At 36.5% G+C, this 18,019-nt stretch overlaps 1 protein-coding gene across 2 annotated transcripts in view; it reads right to left on the reverse strand.

Annotated features, from left to right (window-relative positions):
* The window catches only part of LOC110451068 (macrophage mannose receptor 1-like), a 64,195-nt gene that overhangs the window by 25,873 nt on the left and 20,303 nt on the right, over positions 1-18,019 (reverse strand). For both annotated transcript variants that reach the window (XM_021498917.1, XM_021498918.1), the window contains exons 5-15: positions 10,938-11,034; positions 9,298-9,433; positions 7,190-7,272; positions 6,511-6,623; positions 6,033-6,162; positions 5,378-5,460; positions 4,881-4,997; positions 3,599-3,709; positions 2,485-2,643; positions 1,499-1,584; positions 1,034-1,166 (exon numbers count right to left, since the gene is read on the reverse strand). In XM_021498917.1, the coding sequence (XP_021354592.1) occupies positions 1,034-1,166; positions 1,499-1,584; positions 2,485-2,643; positions 3,599-3,709; positions 4,881-4,997; positions 5,378-5,460; positions 6,033-6,162; positions 6,511-6,623; positions 7,190-7,272; positions 9,298-9,433; positions 10,938-11,034 (1,248 nt within the window). The remainder of the gene's footprint in view (positions 1-1,033; positions 1,167-1,498; positions 1,585-2,484; positions 2,644-3,598; positions 3,710-4,880; positions 4,998-5,377; positions 5,461-6,032; positions 6,163-6,510; positions 6,624-7,189; positions 7,273-9,297; positions 9,434-10,937; positions 11,035-18,019) is intronic.

An 18,019-nucleotide genomic window follows, 5' to 3' on the forward strand; every position in this document is an offset into this window, starting at 1 on the left:
ACAAACCCCCCACAACACTAGTAATCCGTGCAGATACAAACCCCCCACAACACTAGTAGTCCCTGCAGACACAAACCCCCCACAACACTAGTAATCCGTGCAGATACAAACCCCCCACAACACTAGTAATCCCTGCAGATACAAACCCCCCACAACACTAGTAGTCCGTGCAGATACAAACCCCCCCACAACAACAGTGGCACACAACATGAAGTTTGCTGTCGAACACGTTAGTCGACATTTTCGATATGTCTTTTTTATCAGTATAGGCACTGATAAAACCTTGTTTATCTCATACTATCACGAACTATTAATTTCAACCTTGTGTATTATCGTAGTATACAATGTATATGCTATATTCGTCTGCTGGATAACCGAACTACTCGGTAGTGAAGCGGACGTAAAACCTATCAATCAATCAATCAAAAAGTATAGGTTATTCGTTATTGTACAGACATGTTCCATGAAATCAGAGCAGACTTTAGAAAAGTGGATCAAATCTGATGTACAAAATACATTAAAAGGGTATGATTGGCTGTTTCCTCTGTCTGAGAAGAGGATGGCTTAATATCATAAAATCCAAAACGCGATCATGTTTAGCATTACATTACTTTGCTATTATACTGTAGGTGAAAGTCACAGGAGCATTTTTGTAGACAAATAATATATAGAGTTTGGTTAAATATCAAACATATTTAATTGCGAATATATTAGTTTGGTATAAAGATAGCCATTATAATTTTATGTTACTTTAATCACTCGCTGTCAAAAGACTTTAACTGTAATCATGTCCATTGCATATCACCGTCAAAACTACCTTTCGCCCAGGTAAATCTTTTATATCTGTAAACTAACCATGTGTCCAAGATGAGTTACCTACGTGTTCAGACTTTGAATATTGTAACATTGTATCTCATTTATTAAATACATATACAAATGTATCAGTGATCACTTATAGAAAGTGATTAAAATTGTTTATTCAGTTGTGCAAAATTAATTAATTAAATAAGTTAAAACTATAACAAGGACGTACTTGCAGGTTTCTGACAGATATATTTGAGTCCGGTGTTGCACGCCTTGTCATTCCAGCCGTTCTCTTTAGTCTCCACACAATTCTCGTCACCTTGGTTATTAGGCTCATGGGGATTCCATTTAACGAACCGTGCCTGAATAAAGCAGAGAAGTTTGGCATGTTGCCTCAGTATGAAACACAAACAATGACGCAATATATCAATACGCGAAGCAAAAGTTTTCTTTTGGTAAACAACTATTGAAGACATACATTGTCATTGTAAAATAAAACGGTTTTCAATCGTTTGTGAAAAAATGTCATAGCGGTTGTCTCAACTTGTATCATTTGAACATATATAGGAAGTAAAATTGCCACTCATATTAATAATATAAAAGACGATTCCTACTGATTAGAATAATATGTATAATGATAGCACAGACAAATTAAGAAGTATAATTGAATATTTGCTGGTTATATGACACTCACCGGACTATTATCTGACACCCACATAAAGTGTCTCTCCGTGTTTCTATCATTTAAACCAATCCAGTACTCCTGATTATGAGTGTGTGCTGCAGAAAGAATAATGTAAATTACAGACGTTAATTGAAGTTTCGTCAACGGAGCATATGGGTGAGGAAAGGTAATATAAAATATAATGCTTCTTATTACATGGCAAATAAAGAGAGCAATTTCATATTTCATTTCAACTATTTCATTTCTTTTACAATACAGGAATGAACGAGGATGACAAACAATTACATCTGGTACAGCATGGAACAACCGAAATGTATAAGTTTATTAACTGCGTTAGAAACCTTATAACATACAATGTCTTAAATAAAGCTTTAGTAACATAAGAAGGCAGAACTTAAATTAATTGATTTAATGTAAAAAAAACACCACTTTTCATATGGAAAATTTCATAAAAATGACGTGTTCATTAAACTTTACAATACACAGGTCCATTGTTAATAATAGGATTCACTTTCAGAAATACTTAAAACAATTGGTACTATAACTCAATAATTTACTTCACACTCCGTGTTATGCAGATAGTACATAATTGTTTTAAAGGTACTTAAACCAGATAAAAGCTATTTGCTTTTACAGATTCGCCTTTTTGTACTTGGCATTGCTGCATTAGTTCTTAAGCCATAATTTAGTAAAACATGATACGAAATGAATATCGTAGAAATGATTTTATGATATGAGAATGTGATATGAAACGGTGCTTCGCTTGGAACTCTAATAATAAAATATTCATCTTAATATGTGCAAATCATACGAATTAAAATCAATCATGATATCGACCATGGTTGCATGGGTTATGTTAATTAAATAGAGTGAATTATTTTATATATGTTATATAAATACATGAGCAATTTAAAAAGTATATATGGAAAAGAACGTTTATTATAAAAAGAGTTGCAAACCGATGGGAGATTATAAAGCATACGTGCTAATCTTACCAACAATAAACCCCTGTACATGGACATCGGAAATCTTCGCAAGTTGAGCGCCCTGTCTCTGACAGTCTTGGCCTGATCCAATCCAGTCCCGTCGATGGTCATTAAACTGATAACAATTCGTCCCGTAAACCAACCAATTACGGTCGCAAGTATACTGGGCTGAAAAGGGAAAAATGTAATAAGTGTTCGTTCATAAACCATCAATAACTGTCGCAAGTATACTTGAATGTACAAAGGAAAAATCAGTTGGTTCGATACACATCAAGTGATAGTTTTAGTAAGGTTATTTCAGTCATACTGAAACATCAATGAATAATAGTTGCAAATACAACGTGACGAAAAAATGGTGAACAACTGTTATCGTATTTTTTCTAAGACGCGTTACTAAGTATATTGTGCTGAAGGGAATTGAAAGAAAAGACAGCTCGGCCATCAACTTATTGTTGCAAGTTAGAGGACTGACAAGAGATCAAAACCTAAAAAGAAAAAAAAACAATTCTCCTACACACTGCCAGATTACAGTATTTGGGAATCACAGGGAGAACAGCTTCACCGATATACCCAATCACAATTGCGTCATATGTTGTATACTGTACTAGGTTCCAATACTAAAGTTCAGATGATTTTAAGCTTTCCTTAATTATATCTTTTTATTTAATACACAAGAGGGTGGCATAAGTTCAGACTAGTTACACATAGAAGCCGAACAAAGTGTGCATGTTTTATAGAACAGTAGAACTCCCGTAGTCTTTTCCCTTTAACAAACAACCCGTTCATGTGTTATATCATCTACGACCTAACATTGTGCATTATACGAGAGAGGCCCAACTGTCCATTTGTTTCACCAAAGACAGGCCAATTGGATTTATTTTACGATGATGGCCTTCTTAAGGATTTATAATGCAGTCGAATACTCAGTGAATTTGTTATACCATATATATGTACATGAGTACACAAAGGATTAATTTACATTAAAACCTCATCAGGTCGGATACTCTTTCTTTTTTAAAATTGTTAATATATCATTAAATATCTACAAATTCCCTTTGCATGAAAATAAGGTAAAATGTTTACAATTGAATGTTATAAGTTAAGTATCACATTTCTCGCTTACGTCTGGGAGTATTCACATGGTGCACTGCCTGGTTCATCCCGATGCTACACATAAACGCCTTCTTCATCACACCACAGTTACTGGTGGTTCGCCACTTGCCTCGTCGGTCAGCTGTCAACAAACACAATAACAAGTCAAACAATTGCTGATTCGTAAACAAAGACACTAACATATACAGGCATACAACTATACTCGTACATGTTGTCACTTTAGTGCAGGACTAACTCTTTACATGTAAGCTTACATATGAAGTATTGTTCTGTTTCAGATCTCCATAAATAGAACAAGTATTGAATGCCCCGAGTATGTCTTTTTTTATGGCATACCTATTTTCCACATATAATCGCTTGACTTAAATATTGTTATTTAAAAATACAGCCTTTAGAATATTTATCAGAAGTTGGCATTCATTACAATCTCATCACAAATCCCATCGTGTCAAACATTGATGCAGATAAGCACAAACATTATTTCTTTTCTTATAACTATTTACCTGTTTAAGATTAGACTGATTTTTAAAATACTCTTTTTTTCTTCTAAATATTGTGCTTCGGAACTATTAAGCTATACTGTGTTCTAGTAATGAATGTCAAGTACATTGTATGTATGTAGCTAGCATGTCGTTAACAAGTACAAGATGCAGTTGTTTTGTTTTGTTTAAGATAGATGCATGTTTGGAAATAGTTTATATTACCAGAAAATAGAGTATGCATGTGTCCAATTTATAAATTAAAGATGAAAAATCCAACTTATATAAACACATTTCGTAAACATATTCGTGATCAATAACCTTCAAAGTTTCACGCACATTCGCTTGCTAATGAAACTTGATACAACTTGGCGTACAATCGAAGTATATGATATACAATGACATGGCTAGTGATATGATAGCTTTCTTGTGCGAGGACATTCACAAATTTAGAGAGGCTGAACCCAGAGCTTCAAAACCCTTGTAGCTCGTAATATAACTATACATTTTGTGGACTGAGAAATAAATGATTTAAAACTGGAAAGTATACGGTATTCATAATAATATCAGAACAATGCTAATTTAGTTACTGTGGACATTTTAACCAGATATATGTTTGCCTCTTTTAACCTTTATATACCTAGATGTCTTCTTTTTGGCATTTATATTGTTATATGAACAACTAGACATAGTTAGACGCGGTGATCGACTCACCGTGTAGATGAACATAAATAAAAATGCATCCTGAACATAAACACAAGGCACAATATATAATGTACGGAGATTGTATCTTATATATCAAACGATACTTACATGTCACGACATACGAACAATCCAGGCGGTTCCGTGTGTTCGTCGGTGGGTTGTGCTGCCAGTTTTGGTAGCTGATGCGACCGCTGTGACTCCATTTATAGGTTGTTGTATTTAAATCTGTATTGGTGATTTGCCAATAACAATAAAACAGTACTTCAACAGTCTGGGGTTTGGTTAGCAATACGACAGAGGTATATGTCTCCGCTACAGTGGACTATTGCGTTTTACAGTAAAATTGCACAAAAAAACGTTTGAAGTATTCGTTGAGGAATTCAAATCATACATGTATTTGTCACTCGGCAAGACTTAGAACTCCCGTCACATGCAAATAAAATGTGTTTGCTGTTATGAATTATGCAGTTTAACAATAAGTTTATGTTGTCAGAAGGCAAAGTGATATGATTTTATGAGAGAACTTATATACTTTGGATGTTGATCTTGTGTTTACTCTAACGTTAGATTAAACATGTTACGAGTACACAGGCGTATAGCCTTACCTGAGGCCCCAATCCAGAAGCTGTCAACGCCAGCTTGGCGAAGTCTACTGAGGTAAGAATTCAGGAACTGTGTGTCTGTGGTCCTGTTAAACATGCATGCATGATAATGACACCATTAAAAAGAATTTAATTCAACTCTATACCCATAGATAATATATATATATATATATACTATGCTTGAAATGTGGCCAAAGTGACGTCCGAGCAACGATGGAAATATAAGGAAATATTTTTGTGAAAACCATCAGTTACTGTAAAATGTTAGTAACCTAAACAAAGCTGGAGATGAAAAACAGTAGGGGCATGTTTCACTTTTTATCAGCATAAAGCGATTAAGATGTCGCCGGTTAATAATAATAACTATAAGTATATACTGCTTTATTACAACCAGGTTCGAAGTGCGTCTCAAAGCGGTTCACAAGTTATCATCCGTGGTTATAGGGCCTTTGCAACCAGCCAATATCTTTCTCAACTCCCTGGGGAGTATACAGCCGGTGCTGCTATTGCGGCGCTCACAGCTAACATTCAACAATTCTAGCACTGCCCAACCATTCATGTACAGCTGAGTAGACTGGAACAAGCGGGGTAAAATATCTTGTTCAAAGAAACAACACAGTTAATGTGAAACATAGAACAACAAATTGTTGAATCTAACCTGTAAATTTCTACCAGTCTGGACCTCTGTCTGTCGCAGTAACTTTTTGCTTGTGACCACGAGTACTTGAATTGAATGTTGATCTGATAACATTTGGTCTGATGAGCAACCCAACCCTGCTGACAAACTCCTAAAACAGGCAAAAACGGGATAGAATTAATAATTCTATCTCACTATAAACCCAAAAGAATTTTGTTTAATGAGCCGTTCACTACGCAACCACAGACGGAATAATATCACGGTAAAATAGTTATTTAACCATTCGATATGTATTAGAATAGATAATTAATATATACGGTATAACATGAAACAACTGATATGTATATATTTACTTTTTGACAGATATTATTATTAGATGTTATTGTTGATAATAAACGTAAACCTACAAAATCTGGGAACAAGATGTCACGCAAAACGACATTCCGGAGAAGCGAATTTATATCAATAATTTGCAGCTATATATTTGCGCATGTCGTACCTTCCGGTTTCCGACATGCGTAGTATTTCCGGGAATTACAGGAAGTGGACATCCACGGCTTACTATTGGTGATGGAGTTACTGATATAGGAACACGTTGTGTTTTTGCGGTTGCTGTTAAATATAAACATATTTCAGTAGAATAATCTGTAGTTAATTATTACAACTCATTAATAGATTTATAACACGCTTTCCTTAAGAACACACGCTTATATATCTGATCTGTGTTATGTACTCTTAAGGAATGATGCATTTGCAAGAAACACACTTTAAGTTCCCATCACAACAATTCAGGTTGTATCCGGTTGTTGACGATCATCACTGAATTTTTAATTCAGTTTTTGAAAATGTATATCTTTATATCTTTGCCTGCCGCATTTCAGTGGAAAGGCAACGCCACACAACATATTGAAAAAAGGGGGAAAAAACCCAACATTTTTTTTTTTACTAAATTCGACAAAGAAGGATGTTAACAACCCACGAAACTAATAAATATGATAGGTGTGCGATAAGTATGTAGGCTATATGACAATTGCAGGGTTCACTTTTATTCAGAAAATCATGAAATCGCAAAAATGAACCACCAAAATTTTACCGAAAAACACTTTGTTTTGTTCTATCCCAATATACATTACACAACATATAAGGAGATAGCGATCTTATCAATAGATGAGGATTACCCTGGAGGAGAGGCTGCTCCGTTGGCCCAGTACGGCGTAGTGGTGAGCAGGCTTCCATTCGCCCACATCCATTGTACCGCACCCTGACAAGAAATACAAGATTCAAGTACACTAATGAATAGTATTGTAAGCACCCTGGCACGAAATACAAGATTCAATTCGTTAATGAATAGCATTGTACAGCACCCTGACACGAAATACAAGATTCAAGTACACTAATGAATAGCATTGTACAGCACCCTGACACGAAATACAAGATTCAAGTACACCAAGGAATAGCATTGTACAGCACCCTGACACGAAATACAAGATTCAAGTACACTAATGAATAGCATTGTACAGCACCCTGACACGAAATACAAGATTCAAGTACACCAAGGAATAGCATTGTACAGCACCCTGACACGAAATACAAGATTCAAGTGTACACTAATGAATAGCATTGTACAGCACCCTGACACGAAATACAAGATTCAAGTACACTTATGAATAGCATTGTGCAGCACCCTGACATGAAATACAAGATTCAAGTACATTAATGAAAAGCATTGTACAGCCCCCTGACAGGAAATACAAGATTCAAGTACACTAACGAAATACAAGTTTCAATCACCCTGGCACGAAATACAAGATTCAAGTACGTTAATGAATAGCATTGTACAGCACCCTGACACGAAATACAAGATTCAAGTACACCAAGGAATAGCATTGTACAGCACCCTGACACGAAATACAAGATTCAAGTGTACACTAATGAATAGCATTGTACAGCACCCTGACACGAAATACAAGATTCAAGTACACTTATGAATAGCATTGTGCAGCACCCTGACATGAAATACAAGATTCAAGTACATTAATGAAAAGCATTGTACAGCCCCCTGACAGGAAATACAAGATTCAAGTACACTAACGAAATACAAGTTTCAATCACCCTGGCACGAAATACAAGATTCAAGTACACTAATGAATAGCATTGTACAGCACCCTGACACGAAATACAAGATTCAAGTACACCAAGGAATAGCATTGTACAGCACCCTGACATGAAATACAAGATTCAAGTACACCAAGGAATAGCATTGTACAGCACCCTGACACGAAATACAAGATTCAAGTACACTAATGAATAGCATTGTACAGCACCCTGACACGAAATACAAGATTCAAGTACACCAAGGAATAGCATTGTACAGCACCCTGACACGAAATACAAGATTCAAGTACACTAATGAATAGCATTGTACAGCACCCTGACACGAAATACAAGATTCAAGTACACCAAGGAATAGCATTGTACAGCACCCTGACACGAAATACAAGATTCAAGTGTACACTAATGAATAGCATTGTACAGCACCCTGACACGAAATACAAGATTCAAGTACACTTATGAATAGCATTGTGCAGCACCCTGACATGAAATACAAGATTCAAGTACATTAATGAAAAGCATTGTACAGCCCCCTGACAGGAAATACAAGATTCAAGTACACTAACGAAATACAAGTTTCAATCACCCTGGCACGAAATACAAGATTCAAGTACACTAATGAATAGCATTGTACAGCACCCTGACACGAAATACAAGATTCAAGTACACCAAGGAATAGCATTGTACAGCACCCTGACACGAAATACAAGATTCAAGTACACTAATGAATAGCATTGTACAGCACCCTGACACGAAATACAAGATTCAAGTACACCAAGGAATAGCATTGTACAGCACCCTGACACGAAATACAAGATTCAAGTGTACACTAATGAATAGCATTGTACAGCACCCTGACACGAAATACAAGATTCAAGTACACTTATGAATAGCATTGTGCAGCACCCTGACATGAAATACAAGATTCAAGTACATTAATGAAAAGCATTGTACAGCCCCCTGACAGGAAATACAAGATTCAAGTACACTAACGAAATACAAGTTTCAATCACCCTGGCACGAAATACAAGATTCAAGTACACTAATGAATAGCATTGTACAGCACCCTGAGAGGAAAAGAGATCAATAATGAACACAATTGTGCAGATTCATGAAATAGTTTTTGAATGTTACTCTTATTTAAGGATGTGTTGTGCATAGATTACTTTCTTACCGATGCGGTTTGTTGAAATGAATGTAAACCAAACCAATATGGCCGCCTTGTTGACCTTGCAATACCCTGCATCGTTGTTTCGTCCGCGGTTGACTGTATAGCGACGAGATCTCCTCCTTCCCGGTTACATTGTTTCCTGGATAAACACAATAGAGGTGAGCTTACATATCCTTAATTCATATTAAAAACGTACAAAAAGCTATAAGAAAAAACACTTAATCGACTCACATAGACAAAATGCATAAGCGTCGACTTACGTTAACAAAATAAACCACCAAAGCATCACTTCACGCAGACGCATAATATATACCACAGCATCAATGTACACAATGGCAACTCAGCATCACTTCATATAGACAACACATACTACAGCATTAACGTACATAAACAAAGTACACTACAGCATCACTTCATACAGACAAAATATATATAGGACAGCACCAATGCACAGTGTCAACTCACATAGACAAAATACACCACAGCGTCACTTCATATAGACAAATTATATATAGGACAGCATCAATGCACAGTGTCAACTCACATAGACAAATTATATATAGGACAGCATCAATGCACAGTGTCAACTCACATAGACAAAACACACTACAGCGTCACTTCATATAGACAAATTATATATAGGACAGCACCAATGCACAGTGTCAACTCACATAGACAAAATACACCACAGCGTCACTTCACAGACAAAATACCTATCAGCATAGACTAACAAAGACGAACTATACCAACGCGTCACAATGTACAATTAACCAGCAGAGCAACTAACATAGACAAATTCATACCCAATTAGACAAACAACAACATAGAGTTATCTCAGATTAACAAAATATATTTCATCATTTTCCTGCAAATACAAAAAAGAATATGTGTTGTGTTTAAGCAATATAGACATTGAAATCAACGGGTTGAACACTGAACTAAGTGCAGCAGGTTATGTGATAATGGAGATGACCAAGACTTTTGCGAGATAATCTAGTGAAAAAAGGCCTAGGCTAAAAAAATAAAGTTTTAAATAGTTTATATGCAAGCTTTCCATATGTATATATTTATTTAAAGTATCACGGCAAATATGGATGAAGAGATGAAAGTACTAAAGACTCGTTGTTAAGAATTTTTCTTTTTATAATATATATATATATATATATTATATAAAGGGGGAAAAAAATATATAAATAAAACAAAACACGAAGACTAGTATAATCGGCTAGCGCTTTCGCCCATCTTCGGGTATATAAATAAAGCAAAACTCGAAGACTAGTATAATCGGCTAGCGCTTTCGCCCATCTTGTGTTTTGCTTTATTTATATTCCGAAAGATGGGCGAAAGCGCTAGCCGATTATACTAGTCTTCGTGTTTAGCTTTATTTATATTTTTACCGTCACATGAACATTTAAAACTATTTATCGCGATATATATATATATATATAAACACTCGTTGAATTTAGTAGCACTGACAAATCCTTAATTGGCAAAACTGCCATTTGGTACACAATGGATATCTGCTTTGTTTGGGTTTTCTGCATCGTTGTCGGTTGATTCCATGTCTGTCATTTTCCCTATATTTTAAAGCAGAAAAGATAAAAGAAATGGTGACAAGTTGGTTTGACGACGAAGAAACTTACCTTGCGTTTGCCCATGTTTGCTGGTCCCCATGAACATGGTAACAGTAAGGTGGGTACGACTGCCAACCTCGGTCAGCATCACAGGTAAGTGGTATACCTTTATTTCAGAGAAAGTTGATTCCATATCACAAACAATGTAATATTGCAAACAATCTATAGCACTAGCAACACTACATTGTATTGACCATTTCTAATGATTCGTGCGGGCCGTTACAAATTAAAGCACACGCATTTATTGTATTTATCATCACTGCATTTCTGGATTGTACATCACCAAACCCTTGTATATACAGTCATTATCTTGAAAATACCACAGGTAATGTATTGTTTATTCACTTTCAGCCTTACGGCCCATAAGCATTACAGCATAATACAGAGTAATTAATGTGTACATGTACAATAAGGGTGTCGAAAACATTACACAAATATTGAATAACATGTAACATAACCTACATTGTACAAGACAAGCTGATTTGATAGATGGCGGACAGTTGTACGCACATGAGAATACAAATGACAAAAGAAAAATATTAATGAGATGATTAATTGAAGTAATGTACATGATTGGAAGAATCTCAATCAAATGAAGTAAGAAGTAATCAGTTTTTATCTGGAGATAAAAAGAAAAAGCATGCACATGATAATTAAACAATGCACATTATGTCGAGCGTAATAGTAAACTTGATTGTAAATATTTACCTAAATGACAAAGTTCTTTCCTATTACGAACTGCTAGCAACTGTACAAGTTTATAGGACGACGGACGGTTCCAATAATATTTTTTGATAAATTTTTTACGTAAAGTTGCGTATAGAGGACAAATTAAAATGAAATGAAATTCATCTTCTATTTGATTTTGGTTACAATGTAGACAAATTCTATGGGCCCTTGGGGTATTACAATATCTGCCTTCTTCTATGCGTAAACGATGGGATGACATTCGAAACTTGGAAATAATCCTAAGATAAACGACAGGAATTGATTTTGTTAAATAATATTGTAAGGTAAACGAGTCAAGCAAGAATTTGTACAGATAACATTTAGAAGAGTTTTCCACAAACTCGTTCATTGATTGAAGGTAAGGGCGTTAACACTAACAATTACTTGATAAGGACTATCCCTGGTGTTAGCTCCCCTGGAACTTCACCGTTAACATTACTATCCCCGGCCCTAGTCCACCTCTATAATAACTATCACTGGTACTAGTCCACCTCTATAATAACTATCACTGGTACTAGTCCACCTCTATAATTACTATCCATGGTACAAGTTCACCATTATAAATATTATCCCCGGCTCTACTCCACCTCTATAATAACTATCACTGGTACTAGTTCACCACTATAAATACTATCCCCGGCTCTAGTCCAACTCTATAATAACTATCACTGGTACTAGTTCACCGCTATAAATACTATCCCCGGCTCTAGTCCAACTCTATAATAACTATCACTGGTACTAGTTCACCACTATAAATACTATCCCCGGCTCAAGTCCACCTCTATAATAACTATCACTCGTACTAGTTCACCACTATAAATACTATCCCCGGCTCTAGTCCACCTCTATAATAACTATCACTGGTACTAGTTCACCTCTATAATTACTATCACTGGTACTATTTCACCACTATAAATAGTATTCCCGGCTCTAGCCCACCTCTATAATAACTATCACTGGTACTAGTCCACCTCTATAATTACTATCCCTGGTACTAGTTCACCTTTATAAATACTATCCCCGGCTCTAGTCTAATAATAACTATCACTGGTACTAGTTGACCTCTATAATTACTATCACTGGTACGATTTCTCCACTATAAATAGTATTCCCGGCTCTAGTCCACCTCTATAATTACTATCCCTGGTACTAGTTCACCTTTATAAATACTATCCCCGGCTCTAGTCTACCTCTATAATTACTATCCCTGGTACTATTTCACCACTATAAATAGTATTCCCGGCTCTAGCCCACCTCTATAATAACTATCACTGGTACTAGTCCACCTCTATAATTACTATCCTTGGTACTAGTTCACCATTATAAATACAATCCCCGGCTCTAGTCCACCTCTATAATTACTATCCTTGATACAAGTTCACCATTATAAATACTATCCCCGGCCCTAGTCCACCTCTATAATTACTATCCCTGGTTCTAGTTCACCTCTATAAATACTATCCCCGGCCCTAGTCCATCTGTTTATTAACTATCCCTGGTACTATTTCACCACTATAAATAGTATTCCCGGCTCTAGTCCACCTCTATAATAACTATCCTTGGTACTAGTTTACCACTATAAATACTATCCCTGGTACTAGTTCACCACTATAAATACTATCCCCGGCTCTAGTCCACCTCTATAATTACTATCCTTGGTACTAGTTCACCATTATAAATAATATCCCGGCTCTAGTCCACCTCTATAATTAGTATCCTTGGTACTAGTTTACCACTATAAATACTATCCCTGGTACTAGTTCACCATTATAAATACTATCCCGGCTCTAGTCTACCTCTAAAATTAGTATCCTTGGTACTAGTTCGCCAATTCAAATAGTATCCCCGGTTCTAGTCCACCTCTATACTAACTATCCTTGGTACTAGTTCACCTCTATAAATACTATCCCCGGCTCTAGTCTACCTTTATAATTACTATCACTGGTACTAGTTCACCTTTATAAATACTATCCCCGGCTCTAGTCTACCTCTATAATTACTATCCCTGGTACTATTTCACCACTATAAATAGTATTCCCGGTTCTAGTCCACCTCTATAATTACTATCCCTGGTACTATTTCACCACTATAAATAGTATTCCCGGCTCTAGTCCACCTCTATAATTACTATCACTGGTACTAGTTCAACTTTATAAATACTATCCCCGGCTCTAGTCTACCTCTATAAATAGTATTCCCGGCTCTAGTCCACCTCTATAATTACTATCACTGGTACTAGTTCACCACTTTACATACTATCCCCGGCTCTAGTCTACCTTTATAATTACTATCACTGGTACTAGTTCAACTTTATAAATACTATCCCCGGCCCTAGTCTACCTCTATAATTACTATCCTTGGTACTAGTTCACCATTATAAATACTATCCCCGACTCTAGTCCCCCTCTATAATTACTATCCTCGGTACTAGGTCACCATTATCAATACTATCCCCGGCTCTAGTCTACCTCTATAATTACTATCCTTGGTACTATTTCACCATTATAAATACTATCCCCGACTCTAGTCCACCTCTATAATTACTATCCTTGGTACTAGTTAACTATTATAAATAATATCCCCGGATCTAGTCCACATCTATAACTACTACCACTGGTTCTAGTTCACCTCTAAAAATACTATCCCCGGCCCTAGTCCACCTGTTAAATAACTATCCTTGGTACTAGTTCACCACTATAAATACTATCCCCGGCTCTAGTCTACCAATATAATTACTATCCTTGGTTCTAGTTCACCATTATAAATACTATCCCCGGTTCTAGCCCACATCTATAACTACTATCCCTGGTTCTAGTTCACCTCTATAAATACAATCCCCGGCCCTAGTCCACCTGTTAAATAACTATCCTTGGTACTAGTTCACCACTATAAATACTATCCCCGTCCCGAGTCCACCTCTATAATTACTATCCCTGGTTCTAGTTCACCTCTATAAATACTATCCCCGGCCCTAGTCCACCTGTTTATTAACTATCACTGGTACTAGTTCACCTCTATAAATACTATCCCCGGCTCTAGTCTACCAATATAATTACTATCCTTGGTTCTAGTTCACCATTATAAATACTATCCCTGGCTCTAGCCCACATCTATAACTACTATCCCTGGTTCTAGTTCACCTCTATAAATACTATCCCCGACTCTAGTTCACCTCTATAATTACTATCCATGGTACTAGTTCACCATTATAAATACTATCCCCGGCTCTAGTCTACCTCTATAATTACTATCCCTGGAACTCTTTCACCACTATAAATACTATCCCCGGCCCTAGTTCACCTCTATAATAACTATCCTTGGTACTGTTTCACCACTATAAATACTATCCCCGGCACTGGTCAACCTCTATAAATACTATCCCTGGTACTAGTTCACCATTATAAATACTATCCCGGCTCTAGTCTACCTCTATAATAACTATCCCTGGTACTATTTCACCACTTTAAAAAGTATCCCCGGTTCTAGTCCACCTCTATAATAACTATCCTTGGTACTAGTTCACCTCTATAAATACTATCCCCGGCTCTAGTCCACCTCTATAATTACTATCACTGGTACTAGTTCTCCACTATTAATGCAATCCCCGGCTCTAGTCCACCTCTATAATTAGTATCCTTGGTACTAGTTCACCATTATAAATACTATCCCCGGCTCTAGTCTACCTCTATAATATTATCCCTGGAACTATTTCACCACTATAAATACTATCCCCGGCTCTAGTCTACCTCTATAATATTATCCCTGGAACTATTTCACCACTATAAATACTATCTCCGGCTCTAGTCTACCTCTATAATTACTATCCTTGGTACTAGTTCACCATTATAAATACAATCCCCGGCTCTAGTCCACCTCTATAATTGCTATCCTTGGTACTAGTTCACCTTTATAAATACTATCCCCGGCCCTAGTCCACCTTTATAATTACTATCACTGGTACTAGTACACCACTATACATACTATCCCCGGCTCTAGTCTACCTCTATAACTACTATCCCTGGTACTATTTCACCAATTCAAATACTATCCCCGGCCCTAGTCCACCACTATAAATACTATCCCTGGTACTAGTTCACCACTATAAATACTATCCCCGGCTCTAGTCTACCTCTATAATTACTATCCATGGTACTTTTATATACCACTATAAATACTATCCCCGGCCCTAGTCCACATCTATAATTACTGTCCCTGGTACTATTTCACCACTATAAATATTATCCCCGGCTCTAGTCTACCTCTATAATACTATCCCTGGTACTAGTTCACCATTATAAATACTATCCCGGCTCTAGTCTACCTCTATAACTACTATCCCTGCTACTATTTCACCAATTCAAATAGTATCCCCAGTTCTAGTCCACCTCTATAATAACTATCCTTGGTACTAGTTCACCTCTATAAATACTATCCCGGCTCTAGTCTACCTCTATAACTACTATCCCTGGTACTAATTCACCAATTCAAATAGTATCCCTGGTACTAGTCCACCTCTATAATTACTATCCATGGTACTAGTTCACCATTATAAATACTATCCCCGGCTCTAGTCTACCTCTATAATTACTATCCCTGGTACTTTTTTATACCACTATAAATACTATCCCGGCTCTAGTCTACCTCTATTACTACTATCCCTGCTACTATTTCACCAATTCAATTAGTATCCCCAGTTCTAGTCCACCTCTATAATAATTTTCCTTGGTACTAGTTCACCTCTATAAATACTATCCCGGCTCTAGTCTACCTCTATAACTACTATCCCTGGTACTAATTCACCAATTCAAATAGTATCCCTGGTACTAGTCCACCTCTATAATTACCACCATGGTACTAGTTCACCATTATAAATACTATCCCCGGCCCTAGTCCACCTCTATAATTACTGTCCCTGGTACTATTTCACCACTATAAATATTATCCCCGGCTCTGGTCAACCTCTATAATTACTGTCCCTGGTACTAGTTCACCATTATAAATACTATCCCGGCTCTAGTCTACCTCTATAACTACTATCCCTGGTACTATTTCACCAATTCAAATAGTATCCCCAGTTCTAGTCCACCTCTATAATTACTATCACTGGTACTAGTTCACCACTATTAATGCAATCCCCGGCTCTAGTCCACCTCTATACTTACTATCACTGGTAATAGTTCACCACTATAAATACTATCCCCAGTTCTAGTCCACCTCTATAATTACTATCACTGGTACTAGTTCACCACTATTAATGCAATCCCTGGTACTAGTCTACCTCTATAATTACTATCCTTGGTACTAGTTCACCATTATAAATACTATCCCCGGCTCTAGTCCACCTCTATAATTACTATCTCTGGTACTAGTTCACCACTATTAATGCAATCCCTGGTACTAGTCTACCTCTATAATTACTATCCTTGGTACTAGTTCACCATTATAAATACTATCCCCGGCCCTAGTCTACCTCTATAATACTATCCCTGGAACTATTTCACCACTATAAATACTATCCCCGGCTCTGGTCAACATCTATAATTACTGTCCCTGGTACTAGTTCACCATTATAAATACTATCCCGGCTCTAGTCTACCTCTATAACTACTATCCCTGGTACTATTTCACCAATTTAAATAGTATCCCCGGCTCTAGTCCACCTCTATAATAACTATCTTTGGTACTAGTTCACCACTATAAATACTATCCCCGGCTCTAGTCCACCTCTATAATTAGTATCCTTGGTACTAGTTCACCATTATAAATACTATACCCGGCTCTAATCCACCTTTATAATTACTATCCATGGTACTATAGTTCACTATTACAAATACTATCCCTGGCTCTAGCCCACCTCTATAATTACTATCCCTGGTACTAGTTCACCTCTATTATTACTATCACTGGTACCAGTTCACCACTATAAATACTATCCCCGGCTCTAGTCTACTTCTATAATTAGTATCCTTGGTACTAGTTCACCATTATAAATACTATCCCCGACTCTAGTCTACCTCTATAATACTATCCCTGGAACTATTTCACCATTATAAATAGTATCCCAGGCTCTAGTCCACCTCTATAATAACTATCTTTGGTACTATTTCACCTCTATAAATATTATCCCCGGCTCTGGTCCACCTCTATAATTGCTATCCTTGGTACTAGTTCACCATTATAAATACTATACCCGGCTCTAATCCACCTTTATTATTACTATCCATGGTACTAGTTCACCACTATAAATACTATCCCCGGCTCTAGTCCACCTCTATAATTACTATCACTGGTACTAGTACACCACTATACATACTATCCCAAGCTCTAGTCTACCTCTATAATTATTTTCACTGGTACTAGTT

The sequence above is a fragment of the Mizuhopecten yessoensis genome, unplaced genomic scaffold (genome assembly GCF_002113885.1).
Source record: "Mizuhopecten yessoensis strain PY_sf001 unplaced genomic scaffold, ASM211388v2 scaffold5789, whole genome shotgun sequence".
NCBI classification, from domain to species: domain Eukaryota; kingdom Metazoa; phylum Mollusca; class Bivalvia; order Pectinida; family Pectinidae; genus Mizuhopecten; species Mizuhopecten yessoensis.